At 42.4% G+C, this 20,419-nt stretch overlaps 1 protein-coding gene across 3 annotated transcripts in view; it reads left to right on the top strand.

Annotated features, from left to right (window-relative positions):
* MKLN1 (muskelin 1) overlaps positions 1-20,419 on the top strand; it is a 94,071-nt gene that overhangs the window by 38,424 nt on the left and 35,228 nt on the right. For all 3 annotated transcript variants that reach the window (XM_051795221.1, XM_051795222.1, XM_051795223.1), the window contains 3 exons: positions 2,584-2,661; positions 3,907-3,972; positions 11,493-11,605. In XM_051795221.1, the coding sequence (XP_051651181.1) occupies positions 2,584-2,661; positions 3,907-3,972; positions 11,493-11,605 (257 nt within the window). The remainder of the gene's footprint in view (positions 1-2,583; positions 2,662-3,906; positions 3,973-11,492; positions 11,606-20,419) is intronic.

Below are 20,419 nucleotides of genomic sequence, written 5' to 3'. Positions count from 1 at the left end.
TGGGTAACCTGCAGTTGGCTGGCAAAATAAAGGCTCGGGTTATCAGAGTGGCAGAATTTACTGAGCTTTAACCACTGTGAACTTGGTGTTGTTACATCCAAAATGCGTCATGACTTGCTGAGAAGAGCTTGAAAATAGTACAGAGCAAGGTTTTGTCTGTAATTTTAGTAAACATGGACATTGAAGTGAGAGGTCTCTGGAGTGAAGGAAAACTTCCTTTAAAAACTTCCACTTGACACTTTTTTTTTTTCTTTTTGGTCGGGAGTCTTGAAATTTATTTTAAACTCCTGATTCATTGGGAACAGCTGACAAAGCTGAGCAGGCCTAGATCTGATCCTTGGAGAAGCTTTGGAGACCTTTTGGTCAGCAGAGCCATCCTGACAAGGAACATAAGGAGTGCGCTGGTGTAGGTCTGGCATCGGGTGCAGAATCCACCTAGAAATCCCTTTTTTTTTTTTTTTTGTCCCTGGTGGTGTCAGACAGGTGGTGATTCAGCTTCCAAAACAAGCTGCTGCTGGTTTGCAATACAAGTAGAATGAATGTGGAACTGCTCCCCGCAGAAAGAAACATTTCTGGGAAGCAAGCTGGAGTGTTTCCAAACCAATGTCCCATGGAAGACAAGAAGCATTATTAAAAGAGGCTGAAGGCACAGTAGGGGAGAAGTGTCGTATCTTGACAAGTGCAGCCTGTGGGTGTTGAGCATGGGAGAGAGGTTAAATGACCCTTTCAGATCCTATGTGGTGTAATTCATCCTTTGGAGCTATTTATGTCCAATTATCTATTGGCTGCCATCGGGGTAAATACGGTTTTGGTTTGTGTCGTGCAGACCCAGGGCTGTAACTGTAACCAAAAGGCTGCGTTTCTGTCTGGGTTTGTGGCTGAGTCACTATGGGATTTCTTACAGCACATGCATTTGTTCTATTAGAGTTGGCTTTTCTGAATCAGAATTTATGAGATCTCAAGCTTCAAGCCTCTCGTGTGTTGTCCCAACTTCATAAATGCTGAAGAAGTGGGAGTTAAGAACCCTGCTATTAAACCCAAAATAAACCACTTTCTACATACATTGAGCAAACTTCTGGCTTTCCTCGATTACCTAATGCGGGGAGAGAGCTGATGGTTTTGGCTCTGAGGTGAAAGTAAAACCTGCCCTGTTTTCAGAGTATTTATTTGGAAAAACTTGCACAGCTGAGTTTATGGAAGTTCTGTGTTTTCAGACCAAACTCAGCACCTTTCAGGAGCTCTTGAGTGCCCTTGTTTTCCTATTAGATGGTCTCTAAATAGAGCATTCATCTTCTCCCAGGAAATCCTTGCCGGCTTGGGGTTTAATTAAAACCTGGATTTCAGTCACGACAAACTACACGATGCCAGGAAACACTTCAAAATATTCTCTGAACCTTGTGTCATGCTTAGCAAAGATTTTTACCTTTTTGTAAATAAATAGGAATGTGTTCAGTAAGGATCATTCTGTAAATAAACAGAGGCATCCATCATCTGTTAAACTCTTACCTCAAAGCCGAAATTACTGTGGTCAAAAGAACTAAAAACTATTTGATGTTGGTTGCCTGAACTCCCTTCTTTTTTTCAGGCAATGCATAAATGCAGCACAAACACTTGTCAGGAGGGGCTTGTGTGTTGAGGTGGTGGGTGGGATGCAGCCAGGACAGCAGTGCTGTCTGAGAGTTTGTTGTGCCTGCAGAAGGTGAGGTGGCTTTTTTAGAGGAGACATTTGGAGATCAGCAGCACCAAGTTCCCCAAAGGTTTGCCAAGCCCTTCCCAGACTGAAGAGCAGTCCTGGAGAGTGTGGGTGTTTTGAATCTCTTTTTCAAAAGATGAATGCTTATGTGATAGACTGATAACCTAGAACCAGAATTAGGAGCTGGCCTCTGGATGCTGAAGAGGTGGCATGTGGAAGGTGTACCGGGGAGAGGAAAGCACAAGGGGAGTGTGGATAAAGTGCTGGAGTTGGTGTTTCTCACCAAAATGCTGCAGTTGGCATATCTGCCCCGTGACCTGACACATCTTCTGTTTCTCTTCTCGCTTAACTCCCTGAAGAAAATGTAAACTATTATTTTGTTTTTCATCCAGTGCCCGTTTGTCCCATATCGGAGCATTTAAACAATCTGCTTTACTTCCCTTTTCTTCTCAGATGGAGCTCCAGAGATGCTGTCTGACCTAGTTTTAACTTCACATGGACTAAAATGGTTGAATTTTATATGCACTGGCAACTTTCCTTTTTGCTTAAATAAGGGGTAGGGATTCTATTCTTAATTAAATACACCACACTGGAGATTTATAGACACTTGGCATGACCTGGCAGGCAAACTGGATAATTCCTGATTGATCTAGTAGCAAGTATTCTTTTTATTTTAGTGCTTTCACATTTAGTTCATTAACAAACTAACAAAAGTTTAACAAACTAACAAAAGTTTAACAAACTAACTGGCATATAATGGCGCATTCACTGAACATGAAGGCTTTGGAGTGGCAAACTGGCTTGAGTAAGGCTGAAGTTACCCACATGAAAAGTGATTTTGCTATAATGGAAGTATAAATGCTTTATCCAGCAACATTTTTGTTTTGCAGATGGCTTATTCAATCAGTATATCAGTCAGCAAGAGTACAAACCTCGCTGGGGGCAGATTATCCCCAAAAGCACCAAAGGTAAGGACATTTCTTAAGATAGAACTGGCAGTACGTGAGTTCTGTCTTGTTCCTTTGAGAATACTGAGCAAGAAAATGATGCTGATGCAAGAAAGGCTCCTCTAGGACAGGTTTTCTAGGGAATGTTTTTTTTTCTGTTAAAAAGTTGCATTTGTCTGCAGAGTCAGTGAAATGCAGCCTGGTCTCTGGTTGAGTAAGGAAGACTGCAGGAATACTTGCAGTAACTTCAAGGACAGATCATCAGTTCAGTACCAAATCTCAGGATATAGGTTAAACATGAGAACAGTTATCTGTGTTACTGGATTTAATGAATGGAATTGACTCAAACTCAAAGCCAAGAGTGACAAATAAATACATTGTCTGAACAGGGCGTGTTTTGAATGAGACCTTTTGAAGTCTTTATGTGTTATGTAGTAAATGTAAACTGCAGAATCTTTCTGTGTTGTTCTCAAGGCAGAAGAAACCAGACTTGTAGCAGGATCCTTGACTAGAGAGTACAAAACTCACTGTCACACAGCAAATGTAGGATCCAAGGTGACAACTGCCAAATGTGGAACAGTGTCCCCAAACCCCTTGGGAAGGGTTATCAGGAATACAAGCAGGTTTCTCTTCCAACAGAACACGGGTTATCTTGCTAGTGTTGCTTCCCGTGGATGACACCTGTCCTGAAAGCTTAAGATATCTAAAGAGATTGGAAAGCAGCTTTAATGGGACAGTTGGGATTCCCTTATGTGTGAGGATAAGTGTTGCAAAGGCAGCTGTGCTGTGTCTCTCCATCACCTCCTTGCTCCCATCCCAGGGGTTCATTACCCTGTCAGTTGAGTGTCTGTTCTCACAGCTCAGCCCTCAGGCAACTCTCAGGTGGGGAGAGAGGGAAGAGGAGCCAGAGGCTGGCTGTGTCCTCACTGCTGGAGAGCTGGAGGGATGGCTCAGAGCTCTTTTGTGAGCACCTGTGTGGCTCCAGGAACTCTGGAGTTCCTTTCCAAGGTACTCAAGAGTTGCAGGAGAGTATAAACTTTTGCTCTCTGTACTGTCAGTCACCAGATAATTTGTTATAAAACTTTTTACAGTTTTATAACACACAGAAGAACATTACCTGGGAAAAGTGCTAAGCTAATGAAAGCTTTAAGGTAATGCTTAAAGAAGGGTGAGTTACTAAGTTGCTCTGCTTCTGTATTGAGGTTGTACCTTTCCTTGGTTTAAAAATCTCATAATGGAAAACCCTCTCCTCCCTCTTTTTTGAAGGTGATGGGGAAGACAGTCGACCAGGGATGAGAGGTGGCCATCAGATGGTTATAGATGTGCAGACAGGTGAGTAGTTGTTACATTTCTTAATTAACTTAATTATTTAATCCTCTGTTTTCCAGGTTTTGAGGGTTTTATCAGGTTTTGAGGCAAAAAAAATTGCACTTTCTAATAGCTGGATTTAATACTCTGCTTTCTCTCTGGAACTATATTCCAACTGCCTTTCCCACCCCTTCTTCCCTATTAATTCTCTGTTATGCCTTAGCCATTGCTTTGGCTTAACTAAGAAACCAAGAACAATTGGTTTTTATTTTAGTCCCTCCTACCCTCTTAGAGCAGGAGCTCAAACAAGAAAAGAGAAATTAAGGATAATAATTTCCCTTGTCTGCTACAGGCTGTGCTCTTTGGAATAGAGCTCAAGCAATAGATCTGATGTGTTGAAACATTCTTTGTATTTTGGTTGGAGTGGCTTCTAATTTCCACAGTGTGCAAGAAACTCCTGTTAAATATAATTTGTTAGACTTTTTTTTACAAAAAATGTTTCTTGTAGCAATTTAAAGAATGGTTCAGCCTCTGCTTCAGAGAACCTGCACAGAAAAGAAAGGGGGCTGTGTATCAGTAACAGTTCCAGTGATAGTTGTTCTCCATGGCTTTATGTATCTTTGTCTTGCTTTAATTTAATCAGATTCCCGTGGCACGTCAGCCCTTGCTAAAATAAGGAAAGCATCTGCCTGAAACTTTGCTGTATGAGTGAGAGGATTGTTGTGGGGAAAGGAGAAACAAGATCAGGGTGTGATTAATGGAGAGGAATATAGGGTGGCATGGAGGGAGTTGGCAGAAAAGTGCCTGTGACTGTATCTGTTGTGGTCACAGGGACGGGACCGGAGCATGTGACAGGGCAGCACCTTCAGGAGTAATTTGCTAAGTCACAGTGAACAAGCAAAAATGTAGCTGCAGTCTCTGGCTTGTGCTCAGAGCGTAGTTACAGCTCTGGAGGAAGCACTCGAGTTATTTTGTGTATCAAAGCAAACTTTTTTTTTTTTTTTTTTTTTTTTTTTTTGGTGGAAGAGGTTTGAGATTGATTAGAACAAAACGCTGCTGGAGGATCGCTGGTGTTTCCCTACAGAGAGGCTGGGAACGCTCCCTAGTGGCCTCGGGAATAAGTAGACAGTGAGTGTTTCACTAGAGCTTGGAAGTAACGTGATCCTTAACTTGGAAATGATAGTCCATCAGACCTCGTGAAAATAATATATCCCTGGTAGTGTGAGCCTTCCTTTCCATTGCTGTTGGTTTTCTTAAGCCCTTGTAAGATCTGCCTTGGACTTCACCTTTCACTCTGTTTTAATAAGGCAATAAAAACCATCTGTCTATATACATATATTTTTTTTTTTTTCAATTGCACAAAAGTGGCTGGAGAGCACCCACAGGGGTGGAGTCCCAGTGTAGGAGAGCTGGATCTCCCCCTCACATGCTGGCCCTTTCTTCCTGCAGCTCTGTCCAGTGGTGGTGGGATACCTTCCCAAAGTTTCTCTGTGGGCTGTTTGGGAAGTTGCTCTTAGTTTTGCATCCAGGTCCACTGAGGCTTGTACAAGCCAAAATGTTTTTGAAATTATAAGTATTGCCATTTAGTTTGGGTCATAACAGGCCAAGGGGAGTTCTTGGAGCTGTTATCCTTAAAACCAGCCACTGGTGATTGCTGGAGTTTTCCTTTTGAATATAGGTAGTTTTTAATGAGCTGATGGGAATTGAGCTAGTTATGTCAGGATGTGTTTTACAGACTGGAGCTGTAAAGCTTCCTGGCTAACCTTGAGCAAATCCAGTGTTAATGGAAAAAGGAGCAGTGGTGTACTCTTTCCTTCAAAGAAGTCCTCCCTGCCTTACCCACGCACTTGCTGAGTTGTGGTTTTTTTTTTTTATCTCTTTGGCAACTGAAAAATCATCTCACTTTGCACTCCTTGTTAGAGAGGTGAGGTCCTTCTCAAAAACAAATGTTTTCTTCAACTTAAGTCTTTTGGAAATGAAGTGAAACACCAAAATCATACTTCTAAGGAGATTCTGAAGTTTCATGTCACGTAGAATACGTGTTGGAAGCAAATTTCCATCTCTGATGGCCAGACCTGCTGTAGCTATAACTGAACTACAAGTAGTTCTGTTTTGATTAACCTCAAGGAAATATTAACCAGTCATTGCTGACTACAAAAATATGCTTAATTTTAATTTGGTAAATAGCACTGAGCCTGCTGGATGCATGTGTTGGTGTTAGGATAGAGGATATGGATTGGGAAGCAGCTGAGCTGGATCTTACATTCCTGATGATGCATTGAGTCACTGAGACACTGTTTATAAGTTTCAGGTAGGACAGAGTTTAACTTGGTCTAAGCTGCCTTTTAGCATGTTTTGTCTTCTTACATGAAAAATAAATTAAAAATGAAGAGTTACTGGTTCTCATAATGCCCTCCATGCTTTTAATTATATTAACACTCAAGACTGGAATGACTCTAGATGGCAGAATTAGGAGGTTGGGTTTGGTAGCCACATGCAGAAACATAAACTAGAGCTGAAACCACTGTTAGGTACTTGAAAGCTCTAGAATCTAAATGAAAGCAGGAGGCTTATGTTATTCCTGCTTTTTCCTGCAAGGTCTAGGTCTCATGGAGTTCTCCCTTTGGGAAGCTGGAGAGTTCTCTGTGCTTTTATACAAGGAAGGGGAGGTAATTGGGTAGTCACAACCCAGGTACCTAAATTAAAACAAAAGTATCCTCCAAACAACCCCAAAACTACACAGGAACACAGTGGCGTGTGCTGAATGTCAGTCATGGAAGGCTGTTTATGCAGGCCCTGGTGAAATACTTGAGCAGTAAAACACAGGCTTGTGTGTGGAACTGTGTTCCCATGGGCATCGAGCCCTAATGCAGTTTTGGATGAGGATGTTGGGATCTGGCATTGGTACTTTATTAACAGAACTTTGAGTCTGCCCTCCCAGGCCTCTTTATAGTTCAGATATGGCACACATTTCAAAATTCCAGTGCTTATTCTGGAAGAAAGTGGGAATGAATAAGTGAATTGCCAAATTCAAGCTTTCAGGAATAACATCAGTATTTTAAAGTAATACATGTGCTGTGTTTTGGAGATTTGGGTTATAATTCCACAGATAAGGTGGAATTGATCTCCTCTGCCCTCATAGGGCGGGCACAGTTTTGTGTGAATCACAGTGCAGTCCATAAAGATGATACACAATTTATTTTGGTAACAGAATTATAGACTGTATAGAAATCATCCTGTTTAAAACAATCTTGTGTTATATCCTGCTTTTTTCAACTTTCAGCTTTCAGTTCATTAAGCTAAAACCTGCTGAAGTTTTCCAATGAACCTGTTGTAGAAACAACAGCAAAACAACCAGGATGATTTTCTTGGGTCTCTATTTCTCTTCTTTTTGGCAAGTGAAATAGTTTTTTGAGGGGAAAATATTAGTGGAATGGTGTTTATCGATTTGTTACCTCTGTTCACTCACTGAAGTGCGACTACTCTAATTTTGTTTGTACGTTATTTTGCTTTTCCTTTTGCTGGAAGGAGTTATGTTTTCCTCCTTTTGTTGGACAAGTGAGAACAAAGCTGTAGGTTGGGAAAACAGGGAGATCCAGAGCCCTGGGCCCAGCATGCCCATGGTATGTGTGGGCAGCACAGTGGAAATGACAAGGCTGGTTCAAAAGCAGCATGGAAAGATGAAAAAGATGAAGAGAGAGCAGCAGACATGAAGGATGCTGTTTTGCCTGAGGAAAACACTGTTATCCATAAGATATTTAAAGACAGGACTTGTGTACAAGATGAAGGGATCTCTGAAACAAAACACAGATGGCTTCTAAGCTCTGAAACACAAACAGCTGCTGAATCCTGGAGGTTACTCAACTTCGTGGTGCTTTCACATTTGAGAGGAAGACTCTATGCCTAGCCTGAAAAAAACTTGGATCCAACCAACATCTACGCTGAACTGTGGCTCAGAAACCGAGGGGTGTGATACTGCACAGAAATTTGGGTCTGGTTTTACATATGTACTCTAAGTACCCCTCACAAAGTGGACAGTGCTGCTGGCACATGACTGAATCTGTGGTTCTACATGGGGAAGTGATGTCTTTTCATAGAAGGCTTTTGAGATACCAGTGGTGTGTCCTTGTGGTGATGAAAACCAACCTCCTGCTGGGCTGTGTCAGCAGGAGCATGGCCAGCAGGTTAAGGAGGGGGATGTTCCTCTCTTTGGTACTCAAGGCCACATCTGGAGTGTGCCTGTGCCCAGTTTGGGCTCTCTGGGACAATAAGGATTGTGTCAAACTGAGAGTCACTGAAGAGCCACCGAGGTGGTCAGGGCTGGAGCCTGTGATGTGTGAGGAGATGCTTTGGGAGCTGCTTTTGTGCAGCTGGTAGAAAAAAGGTTAGTGGGGGGGTCTGAGAGCTGTCTTCACGTAGCTGGTGGGGGCATGGAGGTGGCCACACTCATTTTGGGGTGGGGGGGCAGAGGGATGGGACGAAGGGTAGGATGGGAAACTCCATATTTCAGATATTAGGAATAAAAAAAAAATGTAACGAAGATAATCAGTCATTGTAGCAGATCTGAGACTGAAATATCCGTCTTTGGAGATACTCAGAGTTTAACCAAATAATTCCCTGTGCAGCCTGGTCCTGCTGTGAGAGGTTTGGGAGGTGACTGATGGATCAGATGACTTGCAGAGGTGTTGTAGGTCCATAATTCTTTCATATTTCATGGAGAACTGTTCTAGCAGGCACATGGAGATACCATTTGACTAAAGCATGTAGTGAGGTACGTCACCAGGATTGGAATGTATTCAGTGTGCCTGTATATTAGAAGGTAAAACAGGGAGGCTCAGGCACACCAAGCAGCTTTTGTCAGCCTGGCCAGAGCAATTTGCCATTTAACACCCTGGTCAGATGAGGAAGACCCACTTGTACCAAAATCCCACCCCGGATTTCATCACATGGGGAAGGTGGAGTTAATAGACAACTGTCTTGGAGAACATGAATGAACCTGGACTGAAGCTGCCCCAGGATATTTAGTATTTCACAGGGGTTAGAGAAGGATGCTTTACATACTTATCTGAAAAATAAAAATTAATGAGAGATCGACAGGAAATATGTTGAATTTTGGGAACATGTGTCCTCTAATTTGAGGAGTGCCCTGGCACCCTTTAGTCATCCAGACAGTAAGGGAGGAGAAGAATTCAGATATTACAGAAACATTTTTGTCTGAGCAAGCAGTTTAGAAATATCCACAGAGCATATTTAATTCAAAGTGTTCAATTTGTATTCAGAAATAAATGTAGAGGAAATACGGTGGAAATGCTGGAGGAGAAATTTGACTTCCTAAACGTAGCTGGTGAAAGCTTTGGGTAAATATAATTGCTGTCATGTTTTTTCTTGTTGCCTTGCAGGTAGGTTTGAAAATTCTTCTCTGTCCCTGAAGCAGAAGAGAGACTTGCTTTAATAAAACAGCATCACTATTGCTGTGTTACACATTGCTTGGATACAGAGGGAGAAATCCTTTCCTCCTTGAGTTCCCCAGTGCTGCCAGAGTAGGAATAGTTATATTGGTGTGAGATTCCTGGGCTCCCTTCTGGCTGCCCCACTCCTGTGTCTGGAGTTTGTGGGCTCTGCCCTCTTCTTTTGAGCATTTGCTGATATGTTGGTGAGGTGGGAATTACATCCTGGATTTGTCCTGGTTGGATCTCTGCGTACAAGGCGGAAAAAATAACCCTGCCATAAAATCTGAATTAACAGGTAGAACAGAAGGGTGATTCTGGTTGGGGAACATACTGAAGTTTGACTTTTAAAAAAATTGGAAATCAAAAAAAAATTTCAAAACCAACCAACTAAAAACAATCTCTGAATAACACCAAACAACTAACTTTTTCCTTATAACATGGGGAGAACCATTGCAAAATTTAGGAGAACTATGAAAAATCATTTTCTTGACGTAACCAGCAACAGTTGCATTTATGCATTAAAAAATGCTCCTTTTCAGTACAGAAACTTCCTATGAAATATGTATATAGTTCTGCAGGAAGGCATAAAACCAAAAAAATGATAGTCATTGGGTCTAGATAGTGATGGAGCCTTTCTTTGGCGTGAGCTACAGTTTTCCATCATGGTGGAAATGGAGCCTGGCACAGCGTTGGTGTCCCCTTGTGTTCCCAGTGTCACTCTGGGGATGCTCTCAGTGGCACCAGCTGGGTGGTTGTGCTCCTCCCTCAGTGCTCACGGGCCATTTCACTCTGTCAGCTTGGTGTAGGTAACTCTCAGAAGCTGAGTTTTCATCAGATTCATTCAGGTTTGCTATTAAATTTCATGTGAGCCAACAAAGCCTTTCCAGGCAGGCCTGACGTTTTGGCAAGGCCCCAGGAGGATATTTAGCCGGTGCCAAATCTTTTATTTTTCTCAGCTATCAATGAAGCTGTTGTGGTGATGTGGGTTTTGTGAGCTGTGAGAATTTATGTGCACAAAGGGACCTGCTCTTTGCAGGGAACACTGGGAGCCCTGAGTCCAGGAGGAAGGGTAATTAAAGTTAATGAACCAGGGTAACCTTTCCATGGTGATGACCACTATCCTGATGGTAGGTAAGGGTCAGGGACTAGTTCTATTTTGTAATCCTGCTTCTAACTCTGCTGTTTAATTGCTGTTGGATTAAAAATTGGCCATTACCTCCATAATAGGAGTGGTTTGTGGATTTTAAAGGACTTTTTCAAAGCTCTACAGGTCTTGAGGGGCTTGTTCTTCTTGGACTTGGCTTTGTGTTATGTTTTAATGCAGTCCAAAAATGAAGTATTTTCAGCATTTGAGACTAGATAGTGATGTTTCTATAATGGGAGCAATTTAGTTATCTCTCTATGGCAGAACAGAGGCTTTTCTTAAATGCTTCCCCTGTTCAGAGGCTTCATCTGGTTTTATCAGTGAGTCTGAGAATCCTTTGGTCTTGCTGTGCATGGAGCAGTTGTGGGTTTGAGGTGGCAGGCCTGAAACACTGACTTTAACTCTTCTACTTACTTGCTTTTGTGCCATCAGGTAAGTTCCTTTATGCAAGGCTTTTCCCTTCAAGAAGATTTCATAATTAAAGTAAATTTTTCTTTCTAAGGGAATGGACTAAACAGAAAAACTTTGCTGCTCCTATCTCAGAAGTCTTGCTGATGTATAAATCTTGCACCAGACAGGGTACAAGCTGAGATGTCATTGATAGACTAAGTGCACAGGATCCAAAATGTTAAATATTGTTCATTTGTCTGTCTGGAATTTTAATCAGAAGGCTGTGGGTTTGATTGCCTCTTATGTAAATGTAGAAATAGAAAATGACTCTGAGAACTGGCTGACTATCAATCTTAAAAACTTCCATTACTAAACCAAACCACATTTCTTTGTCTTGGTGACTGGTTCTGTTCAAAAAGGAGCAGTGTTTTAAGTAAAAATTGTTTTAAATTACTCTTCTGATAGTTTGTCTGTTTGTCACAGGTGTTTTTTATAGGTATTGACCTGTTTAAAGATGTTTTCTTCAAATAACATTAACATGTCCTTCCTTTTTGTGACAGAAACTGTTTATTTGTTTGGTGGCTGGGATGGAACTCAGGATCTGGCTGACTTCTGGGCATACAGTGTGAAGGAAAACCAGTGGACCTGCATATCCAGGGATACTGAGAAAGAGGTAAGTTCTGCAAACATCCATATTGTTAAAAATACATGAATCGTTGCCCAGGAAAGTGCCCCTTCTGAAGTGCTTGTGTTGAAGTGCAGCTGCAGTGAGAGCCACAGAGTTCAGACCTTCAAGTTCTGAAGACTTTTGAAATGCTTACATGGGGAAAATGTGAGCTGGCTGTGGCTTTGAAGTGTTAAAATTCCTGGAGGGGAAAGGTTTGTTTCTCAAAAGCAGAACCATCGGCCAAAAATCAGCTCAGCAAGTGGAACATGAGTTAAGTAATTTTATATGGCTGAACAACCAGACTTATCACAGAATCACAGGATGGTTTGGGTTGGAAGGGACTTTAAAGATCATCCAGTTCCAACCCTCCTGCCATGGGCAGGGACACCCCCCACTAGAAGGTTCCAAGAAGAACTTGGTAAGAAACCTCTCAGACCCAATGCTGGTGTTGAGCTTCAGAAACAAATTGTTTATTTTTTTTAACTTCTGTCAAAAATGAGTCGAAAGGGACAAGTAACGGGTGGAATTCTAGAGAACAGGGGTAACTGCCAAAGGCTACACAACCCCAAGAGCTTTCGTGGAATTCATTTGGGCCATTTTCTTTGGCCCGTTTTGCTCAGTGTTTGACGTATGAGAACTGAAATGAATGTAGCTTGGGTTAGAGGAGGTAACAAAAAAAAGTCCAAGAGCTTTGGCTTCTACAGTTCATTTTACTGTGCACTGTGAAATGTCCAAGTTTTGTGTGGTTATTGTGTCTTGAGTTCGTTACTTGTTTTCTCGGAGCATAACTTCAGGAGATTCTTGCAGCCTCTTCTTGAAGGTGTGAAAAGTTGGAGAATCCACCACTTTTTTGAGAGATTCATGAGTTAATTTCTTCAACTATTTGAAAAAAAAAAGTATAAAAATGTCTCATTTCTCATTTGTGTTTTCCCAGTTTCTTGTCATGGCTAATTTTGTGAGCTTCCGTACGAGATTAAATAACTCTTTAATATTGTCTTTTTTTCCCCAGCAAAGGTTTTTAGAGGTTGCAGTCAAGTAGGACAAAGAGCCTGTGCTGAAAAAAAAAAGATAAAATCTCACAGTAAGGCACTTCCTGTTGCCTTCAAATCTGTTTTGTAACATCCTTTACAAAGTGGGCAATAACAAAACTGAACACGATACTCTGATTTCTGTCATAACAGAGATGTGTAAAGGTAAAGTTTTTATATTATGTATTGTTTAGTACATACATTTGTTGTGCTCAGGATGGAATGAAGTAGGGCCTTCCTGAAAAGGGGTTACTGTGTTTTCTTCCTGCACAAACCAGTGTGGGTCAGTCTGGTGTTTAAGGGATTCATTTCCTTTCTTACTGGGATCCTGCTGCATCAAGTTGAGTTTCTGTAAAGCTTAGAAGGTCTGGCTGGGATGGTTTCACCTCAGGTTCCTTGTACCAGACTCTAGCAGGGCTAACACCAGGTTGGGAGGAAGGAGGGATACACAGAAGGAGGGTTGTGGAGGAGACACAGTAGAAGAGATGTGAGCTGATACAATGAAGAGGCTATAAAGGGATTTTGGAGGGGAAAAAGTTACAGGGTGTAATGGAAGATCAGGACGCCCAAATGGAAGATGGGAAGGGTCTAGGAGTGAGAGGAAGGAAGATAGAGGACTTTTTAAAGAGTGGAGGATAGTTGAATGTATTGAGGATGTACATAAAAAAGTGTGAAGCAATGTGGGTGGCTTTAGAAAGGGAATTCTGTAAGGACTCTGTGACAAGCTTGAGACGTGGGCCCGTGGAGTTCAACAAGGCCAAGTGCAAGGTCCTGGACGTGGACTGGGGTAATCTCAGGAACAAATAGAAGCTGAGCAGAGAATGGATTAAGAGCAACTCTGAGAAGAACACCTTGGGAGGGGTGTTGGTGGAGAAGCTCAGCATAACTCGGCTGTGTGCACTCAGAGCCCAAAAAGCTCAGTCATATCCTGGGCTGCACTAAGGGAGGGGATTCTGCCCCTCTGCTCTGCCCTGGTGAGACCCCACCTGCAGAGCTGCCTCCAGCTCTGGGGGACCAACATCAGAAGCTGCTGGAGTGAGTCCAGAGGAGGCCACAGAGATGCTCCAAGGGCTGGACCCCCTCTGCTCTGGAGCTAGGCTGGGAGAGCTGGGGGTGTTCACCTGGAGAATAAAAGGCTTCAGGGAGACCTGAGAGTCCCTTCCAGGGCCTAAAGAGACTCTGAGAGAGCTGGAGAGGGACTTGAGGCAAGGGCATGTAGTGACAGGACAAGGGGGAATGAGTTTAAACTGAAAGAAAGTAGGTTTTAAAGGGATGTTGGGAAGAAATTCTTCCCTGTGAGGGTGGGGAGGCCCTGACACAGGTTGCCCAGAGAAGCTGTGGCTGCTGCATCCCTGGAAGTGTTCAAGGCCAGGTTGGCCAGGGCTTGGAGCAACGTGTTCTAGTGGAAGGTGTCCCTGTCCATGGCAGGGGGTTGCAGCTTTGATGACCTGTAAGATCCTTCCAACCCAAACCATTCCATGATTCTGTGATATGATCTGCAGTGTTGTTCAGAAGGAGAACTGCTGAGCCACAGTCCAGGGGTTTGGTGACCTACTGAGATACAGTACTTGGAAGCCAGCAGTGAGTTGCTTTGTCTTTTTTTTTTTCATTTGTGTGTGTGGCTTTTTTTGTTGTTGTTGGTTTTTTTATTTTTCCCCCTAAAAAAAATCTGGATAAAACCTGATTTAGAAATGAAAAGGTCAATCTCAAATGTTGAGAAGAAAATTCAAAAACAAAAACTCCAGATGTTTCTCTAATAGGGACATAAACTGTTCACAAACAATTTGCAAAAAGGAAATGTCTGTTGACGTGGAATTTTAAAAAATATTCAGGGTAGATTCTAGTAGAGCTTAATATTGCTGTTTTGTTGTATTGTGCTGGTTCTGCTTCCGGCTCTTTTGTTCTAATTAATCAATGACAGTGGTTAAATTAGGCATTCAATAATTAAGCTTGGGCAAGAACAGAATATGGTAAAAATTGTGTCTTATCCACTGTTGTTGTGGGGATAATGCACAGGAATGCTTTTGGGATAAGGGTACCAGAGTTTCTGCTGCAATGCATCTTGGAAAGGTTGTGTGACTTTAATGAACACTTTTGCTGCTGTTTTTCAAAATTTGCCAGTGAGGTCTCTCTTTGTCACCTGTTGCAATTGTCTTTTTTAACAGACCATCAAAGCTAATTTTCCATAACTCTCTTTCACAGAATCATTAAATAGTTAGGGTTGGAAAAGCCTTCTAAGGCCATCATCTCCAACTGTCAACCTAACACTGCCAAGGCCACCACACCAAGTGCTGCATCCACAGGGCTTTTAAATCCCTCCAGGAATGGGGACTCTGCCCCTCCCCTGGGCAGCTGTGCCAGTGCTTGACAACCCTTTCAGTGAAGAATTTTTCCATTATATCCAATCTAAACCTCTTCTGGCACAACTTGAGGCTGTTTGCTGTTGTCCTGTCCCTTGTTCCCTGGGAGCAGAGCCTGACCCCCACCTGGCTCCCCCCTCCTGTCAGGGAGTTGTAGAGAGCAAGAAAGTCCCCTCTGAGCTTTCTCCAGGCTGAGCCCTCCCAGCTCCCTCAGCCACTCCTCATCAGACTCATGCTCCAGACCTTCCTCAAGCCTGCATCCTTCCAAGGAGATGCTCCATGGAGCATCTCAGGACCTCTCAACTTACCCTCAACTTCTGTCTCCTCTGTGGCATCTGTGACAGCTCTCTGAATCAGTTGGCACGAGGCACAGCTAAAACATGTTTAGTTTGAGCCTTTAAAGGTTTTTACCCTGAACCAGGGGGAATGTTGTGGCAAATGCCATTGTCTCTGAGGTTTATTAGAGGTTGTATATCAGCAGACCTTTTCAGGACTAGGAAAGAAATAGTTTTGAAAAAAAACCCCACCTTGTCATTCCTTGGGCATTTTGATTCTAGGCCAGTGTCAGTTAATAGAGAAACTTAATGTGTGTGTTTTGGTGTCTAATATTTCTGATTTCCAAGCAGCAACTTTCTCTTTTGAAGAGTAATTTAGTGAAATTCAGCACAGGAGGAGAGTTTTAAGTCTAGGAAAAACTTCCTTTGGTGTAAATTGATAATCATGTGGATTTTGAAATAGGATCAAAATGCTGAGGGATGTTGATGCCTCTGGAGATGAGATAAATGAGACTAAAGCAAGGATGATGTTGACATACTTTGTGTGGCACTGCCATTCTTGTACCTTGTTTTAGGATTTCCTGGAGGCAAGAGATGAGGGATCTCCCTTCAAACAGTGTCACTGCATCAGCTGGTACCTTCTGTGGTGCTTATTTGTAAATACAGTACATTGACTCATCCTCATTCTGGCTTCTTCAGAGGGAAGATGCAGCTCACAAATCAGCTCTCTGAAGGACATGAAAATTGTGTCAATGGGTTAAGTTCAGGTGACACTGTGTTTCTCTCAAAAACTTATAAGTGTTTTCTTGCCAAAGGTAGAAGTGAAGGTCTTGTCATGGTTTAAACTGCTTGAGAGGATAAATCTTTCCTCACAATGAAGGAAAGTGTAGGTCAACAAGTGCCTCCTGTTCAGTAGGTTCAAAATGATCTAGAAAATGGGTGTATTGCGAGGTGACAGTTTGCAGTGAACACCAAGTGCTTTTCCAGGATGCTGCAAGTAAAAGCTGACAAGTGCAGGAAGATCTAATGGTGAGAGCCAGGGGGAAATTCAGCTGCTATTGTATTTCCAGTTAAATTTTCTCCAATCTCTGCATGCATTTCTTTACATTTGTTGACATGGATGAATTTACCCAAAGCTTTCAGTGTCATATTACCACAGAAGTAAGAGTTTGTGACTGATCTGTTGGATGTGATGCAGCAATACACGAGCTTATCTGTGTCAGGCTTTTACCCTGGGCTGTTTGAAGTGTAGGAATTGAACTAGTCTCAGATATTGACTTCTTCTCACAGATGGTGATACAGTTTGGAAGACACTTTAAGTAACTTGAGGGTTTTTTGTTTCAAATATTGTGATGTTTACGGACTCGAGATGTAATACACTGAGTGTGCCATGTCCTGCTGCTGAGCAGTTCCAGTTGTACAGATGCTCAGTTGAACGAGATGCCTGGTGCCACAAAAGCACATAGGGAGAAAGCAGCTGTCCCTGAAAGAAACTTGGATACTGCAGACATACCTCGGAGCCAACTTCCTAAATAGTGCAAATGCCTACAAAACTAGGGACAAAGACGGCAGATGCTGAAGTGAACTAAGTGAAAAGTATCCCAGGCTGATCCTAAATATTGCAGGCTAATGGCTTATTTTCCTCCCTGCTTAGTAGCATAATGGTTTTAGAATGTTCTAAGCCAGTATTCTTTCAAGAGAATGTTAGAGAGAGACTTTCAGATATGCCTGACTGACGTCTCCAGTGATTTCTACTTAGGCAGCCTAAAGCAAAAACACCCCATTGAGGGAGCAGCACCTCAGTTTTTTATTTATTTATTTTAGAATAAACTTTTTGGAAAGGTTTTCACCTTTTAAAGATAACTTATGTGCTAATGCTACCTTATGTGCCTAAGGAGTTCTGTCCTCTTAACCCTAGTTTATTTGTGGTTTGTTTTTTTAACTTCGACATTTTTTTAGAGAAAAGATCATCCATATTTGAAAACAACTCCAGGTCTTAAGTTATTCAGTTCTCTCACTTAGGTGCCTCTAGTTCTTGCTCCCAGCATGAAAAAAGCCCAGAAAACCAGCCAAATTTCAGTTACTCCTCACACCAGGTGTTTGAATGAGTGGAGGTCCCTTTCCTCCACATGCTGATGTTGAAGTCACGCTCTTGGAGAAAGGAGTATTAAATAAATGGATAATGCCTGGTGTTCTGGAGGTTGCACAACTCTGGCAGTCCCAGAACTTGTGTGTGCCAGTCTCCAGATTACATCTGAATTTCCAAGTCATCATAAAGCCTTCAGCTGCAAAGTAAAACTGCTTTTAGTCCTTGAAGTGAAGCGTCAGGCAGAGCTGATTTGTGGCATTTATGTCCTGATAAAAATCACCACTTCAGCTGCAGCTTATGATGAGTTTAATGCTCTGATCCCTGGTCTGGAATGGAACTTATGTGACTTTATTAGGACATTATTGCATCATCCTAATGCATATTGCAGTTCCCTGTAGATTGTAGATGAGGCAGTGTGCAGTCCTGCTCGGGTGGCTGTGGATCCATCTCAGGGAAGAGGACGTTATTCAAATGTTTGAAGTATTACAAAATTTTCAGGTGAAGATTTAGTGAAGAGGTTGATACTGGTACGGGGAAGTCTGATTTATATCCTTTTGGCTTTTGAAGACACAGAAATATGCATCTATAAGATGAGCCAGCTGGAATCCCTGGACCCCAGCATTTCACACTGAAGGGATGAAGAAAAAGGATTTGAAAGAAACAGGAGAATATGTGGAGGTAGAAGGTGGGAGGAAAGCTTATTCTCTTGCCAGCAAAGTGAAAGTGGCTTCACACACCAGTAGGCTTCACCTTGGGAATAGTCTCTTATTTCAGCTACACTGAGAGAGACTTTTGTTACATTAACACTCCTCAAGCTGTTCAAATACTGAAATCCCTAAAGAAATAGCAGTTACCCCAAGATGGTAACACAGGGGAAGCGGTCTCAAGTAGTAGCATTGACAAATCCTTCACTAAATTGTCTGCATAATTACATGCTTGAAAGTATAGTAAGTTTTCATGGACCTTGCTACTGAAGCATTTCAGCCACTGGGTTTTGGAGCTAATTAGGGATTTGAGCTTTCTGGACTGTCTCGAGACTGGCAGAATGGATGGTGCATTGATGTGTTGAGTTCTCAGACCTACCTGAAAGAGCTTAGTGTGCTTAATAGGACTTAATCCTTGAATTTTCCAAGGCTTGTGTGTGATGGAGTTGTTATTGGTACATATCAATATGGTATTCAGGAACTGTTGGACTCTAGGAGATTAAACAGCCACTTCTATGACTTTCTAACACCTTTGAGAGCAAACTGCTCTCTGTCTTTGCTTTGTCACAAACATCTGAGAGCCTGTGGCACTCAGAAGATTTAGACTTAGACTTTAATGTTTGTCTATCACCAGCTTTTCAAGGACAATTAATTAAAAAGGAAACCCAGACAACTTCCAAAATTGTAGCCTTGCTGCACCCTGATCTTTGTGGCTAAACAGTTTATAAAGGACTAGTTAATTGTTATCAGCCTGCTGGTCTGTGAGTGGGACTGAGTCTCAGCATCTGTGGAAAAATCTCTTGGCTGGACCTTTGCTGACCATTGTTACTGGTAATGAGAGGACAGCGTGACCTTGTGGTTCATGCAAGAATGACCTCATTCAACATCCTGCCATTGTTAATGGGGTTAGTTAAACTGGGCACACGAGGGACATTGTCCTGAGGGCCCATCTTGGAGCTGGGGAAACCTGTGTTTCTCTAGTGGGTCATCTCTTAGATTTCATTAGTGTTGCTGAAAGCAAAGCTGAGCAGTTGATGTGGAGCAAACTGTGATTTACTTGATGAAATTTAAGACGTTATCATTTTTTTCACATTTCACCAGTGCTTGGTTTGCAGGTAAATTGTCCCTTCTGTTAGATATAGCACAGAATTTATGTCCTTCTGCTGCAAGGTTTCAGCTACTGCTCCTGTTTGCATTTGTGAGCTGAATCACTTAGACTGGATGACTTACTTCTGACTGTAAACTAAAGCCTAGACAAGACCTTCATACACATTCCTGTAGCCTTCTTCAAATAAATTAGAGTCACAGAATGGTTTGGATGGGAGGGACCTTAAAGATCACCCACTTCCACCCCTTGTCATAGGACAGGCACACCTTCCACTATCCCAGGTTGCTCCAAGCCCCATCCAACCTGGCCTTGAACACTTCTAGGGATGGGGCAGCCACAGCTTCTCTGGGCAACTTGTGCCAGGGCCTCTCACCACCCTCACAGTGAAGAATTTCCTCCTAACATCTAATCTAATTGTCTCCCCTTTTAGGTTAAAACCATTCCCCTTTGTCCTATCACTATCTCCTTGTGTATAAAGTCTCCCTCCATATTTTTTGTAACCTCCCTTTAAGTTCTGAAGGACCACAAATTATTTCACACTATTTGCATACTTGAAGCTCTGGGAGTTTTTTCCCCTTTCCACTATTCCACTTGCTTGTAAGATGTCTTGGTTTACTGCAACATGAGATCCACCGTGTTATGCATTGCTGGAAGGCTTTGATGATGCTTTGGTGTGAGAGCAGAGGGCCCAGAAGGCCCAGGAATGTGGCTCCCTGCATTGGCATCACCTGCCAAAGTCGTTTCTGCAGAGTAGGTGAACTTGTGCAGTGCAGCTGTCAAAGGAGAATGTTGGTGCTGTGGAAAGCTCAGTTCTGAGGACACACTTTTTCTTTAGAGGTGCCTTGAACAGGGCACATCAGAAGCCAAAAGATCACGTGCTAGTTCATTCCTTTATGAAAATACTCTGAAATGAGCTATTCCTGCAGGCAGGCTGGCAGGGAGGCTAAAAAATAACAATTTCATGGGAATAGAACATTAAGCATCTCTCCGTTTTCATAGCAATGTTCATGTGCTGCGCTGAGCCTGGGCTGTGATAAACCTGTGCTGATCCCTGAGGGATGGAGCAAACACTTGGAGTAAATTCTTACATAGGACTGGAAGGGAGGGAAGGGCTCTCCTGGGTCATCAAATCCACCGCTGTCATAAGGATCGTGTCGTATGATCTCTGAGCCTGATCATTTGACTTATAAGCTCATTGAACCGTCTTTCAAAAATAGAACATCAGGCCATTTATTTTTTTTAATTCTAATTTAAGC

This window comes from Manacus candei, unplaced genomic scaffold (assembly GCF_025592945.1).
Source record: "Manacus candei isolate 608988 ecotype Guabito, Panama unplaced genomic scaffold, ASM2559294v1 h1tg000042l, whole genome shotgun sequence".
NCBI lineage: Eukaryota > Metazoa > Chordata > Aves > Passeriformes > Pipridae > Manacus > Manacus candei.
The sequence above is the reverse complement of the archived record's forward strand: the minus strand, read 5'-3'. Positions and strand labels throughout refer to the sequence as shown.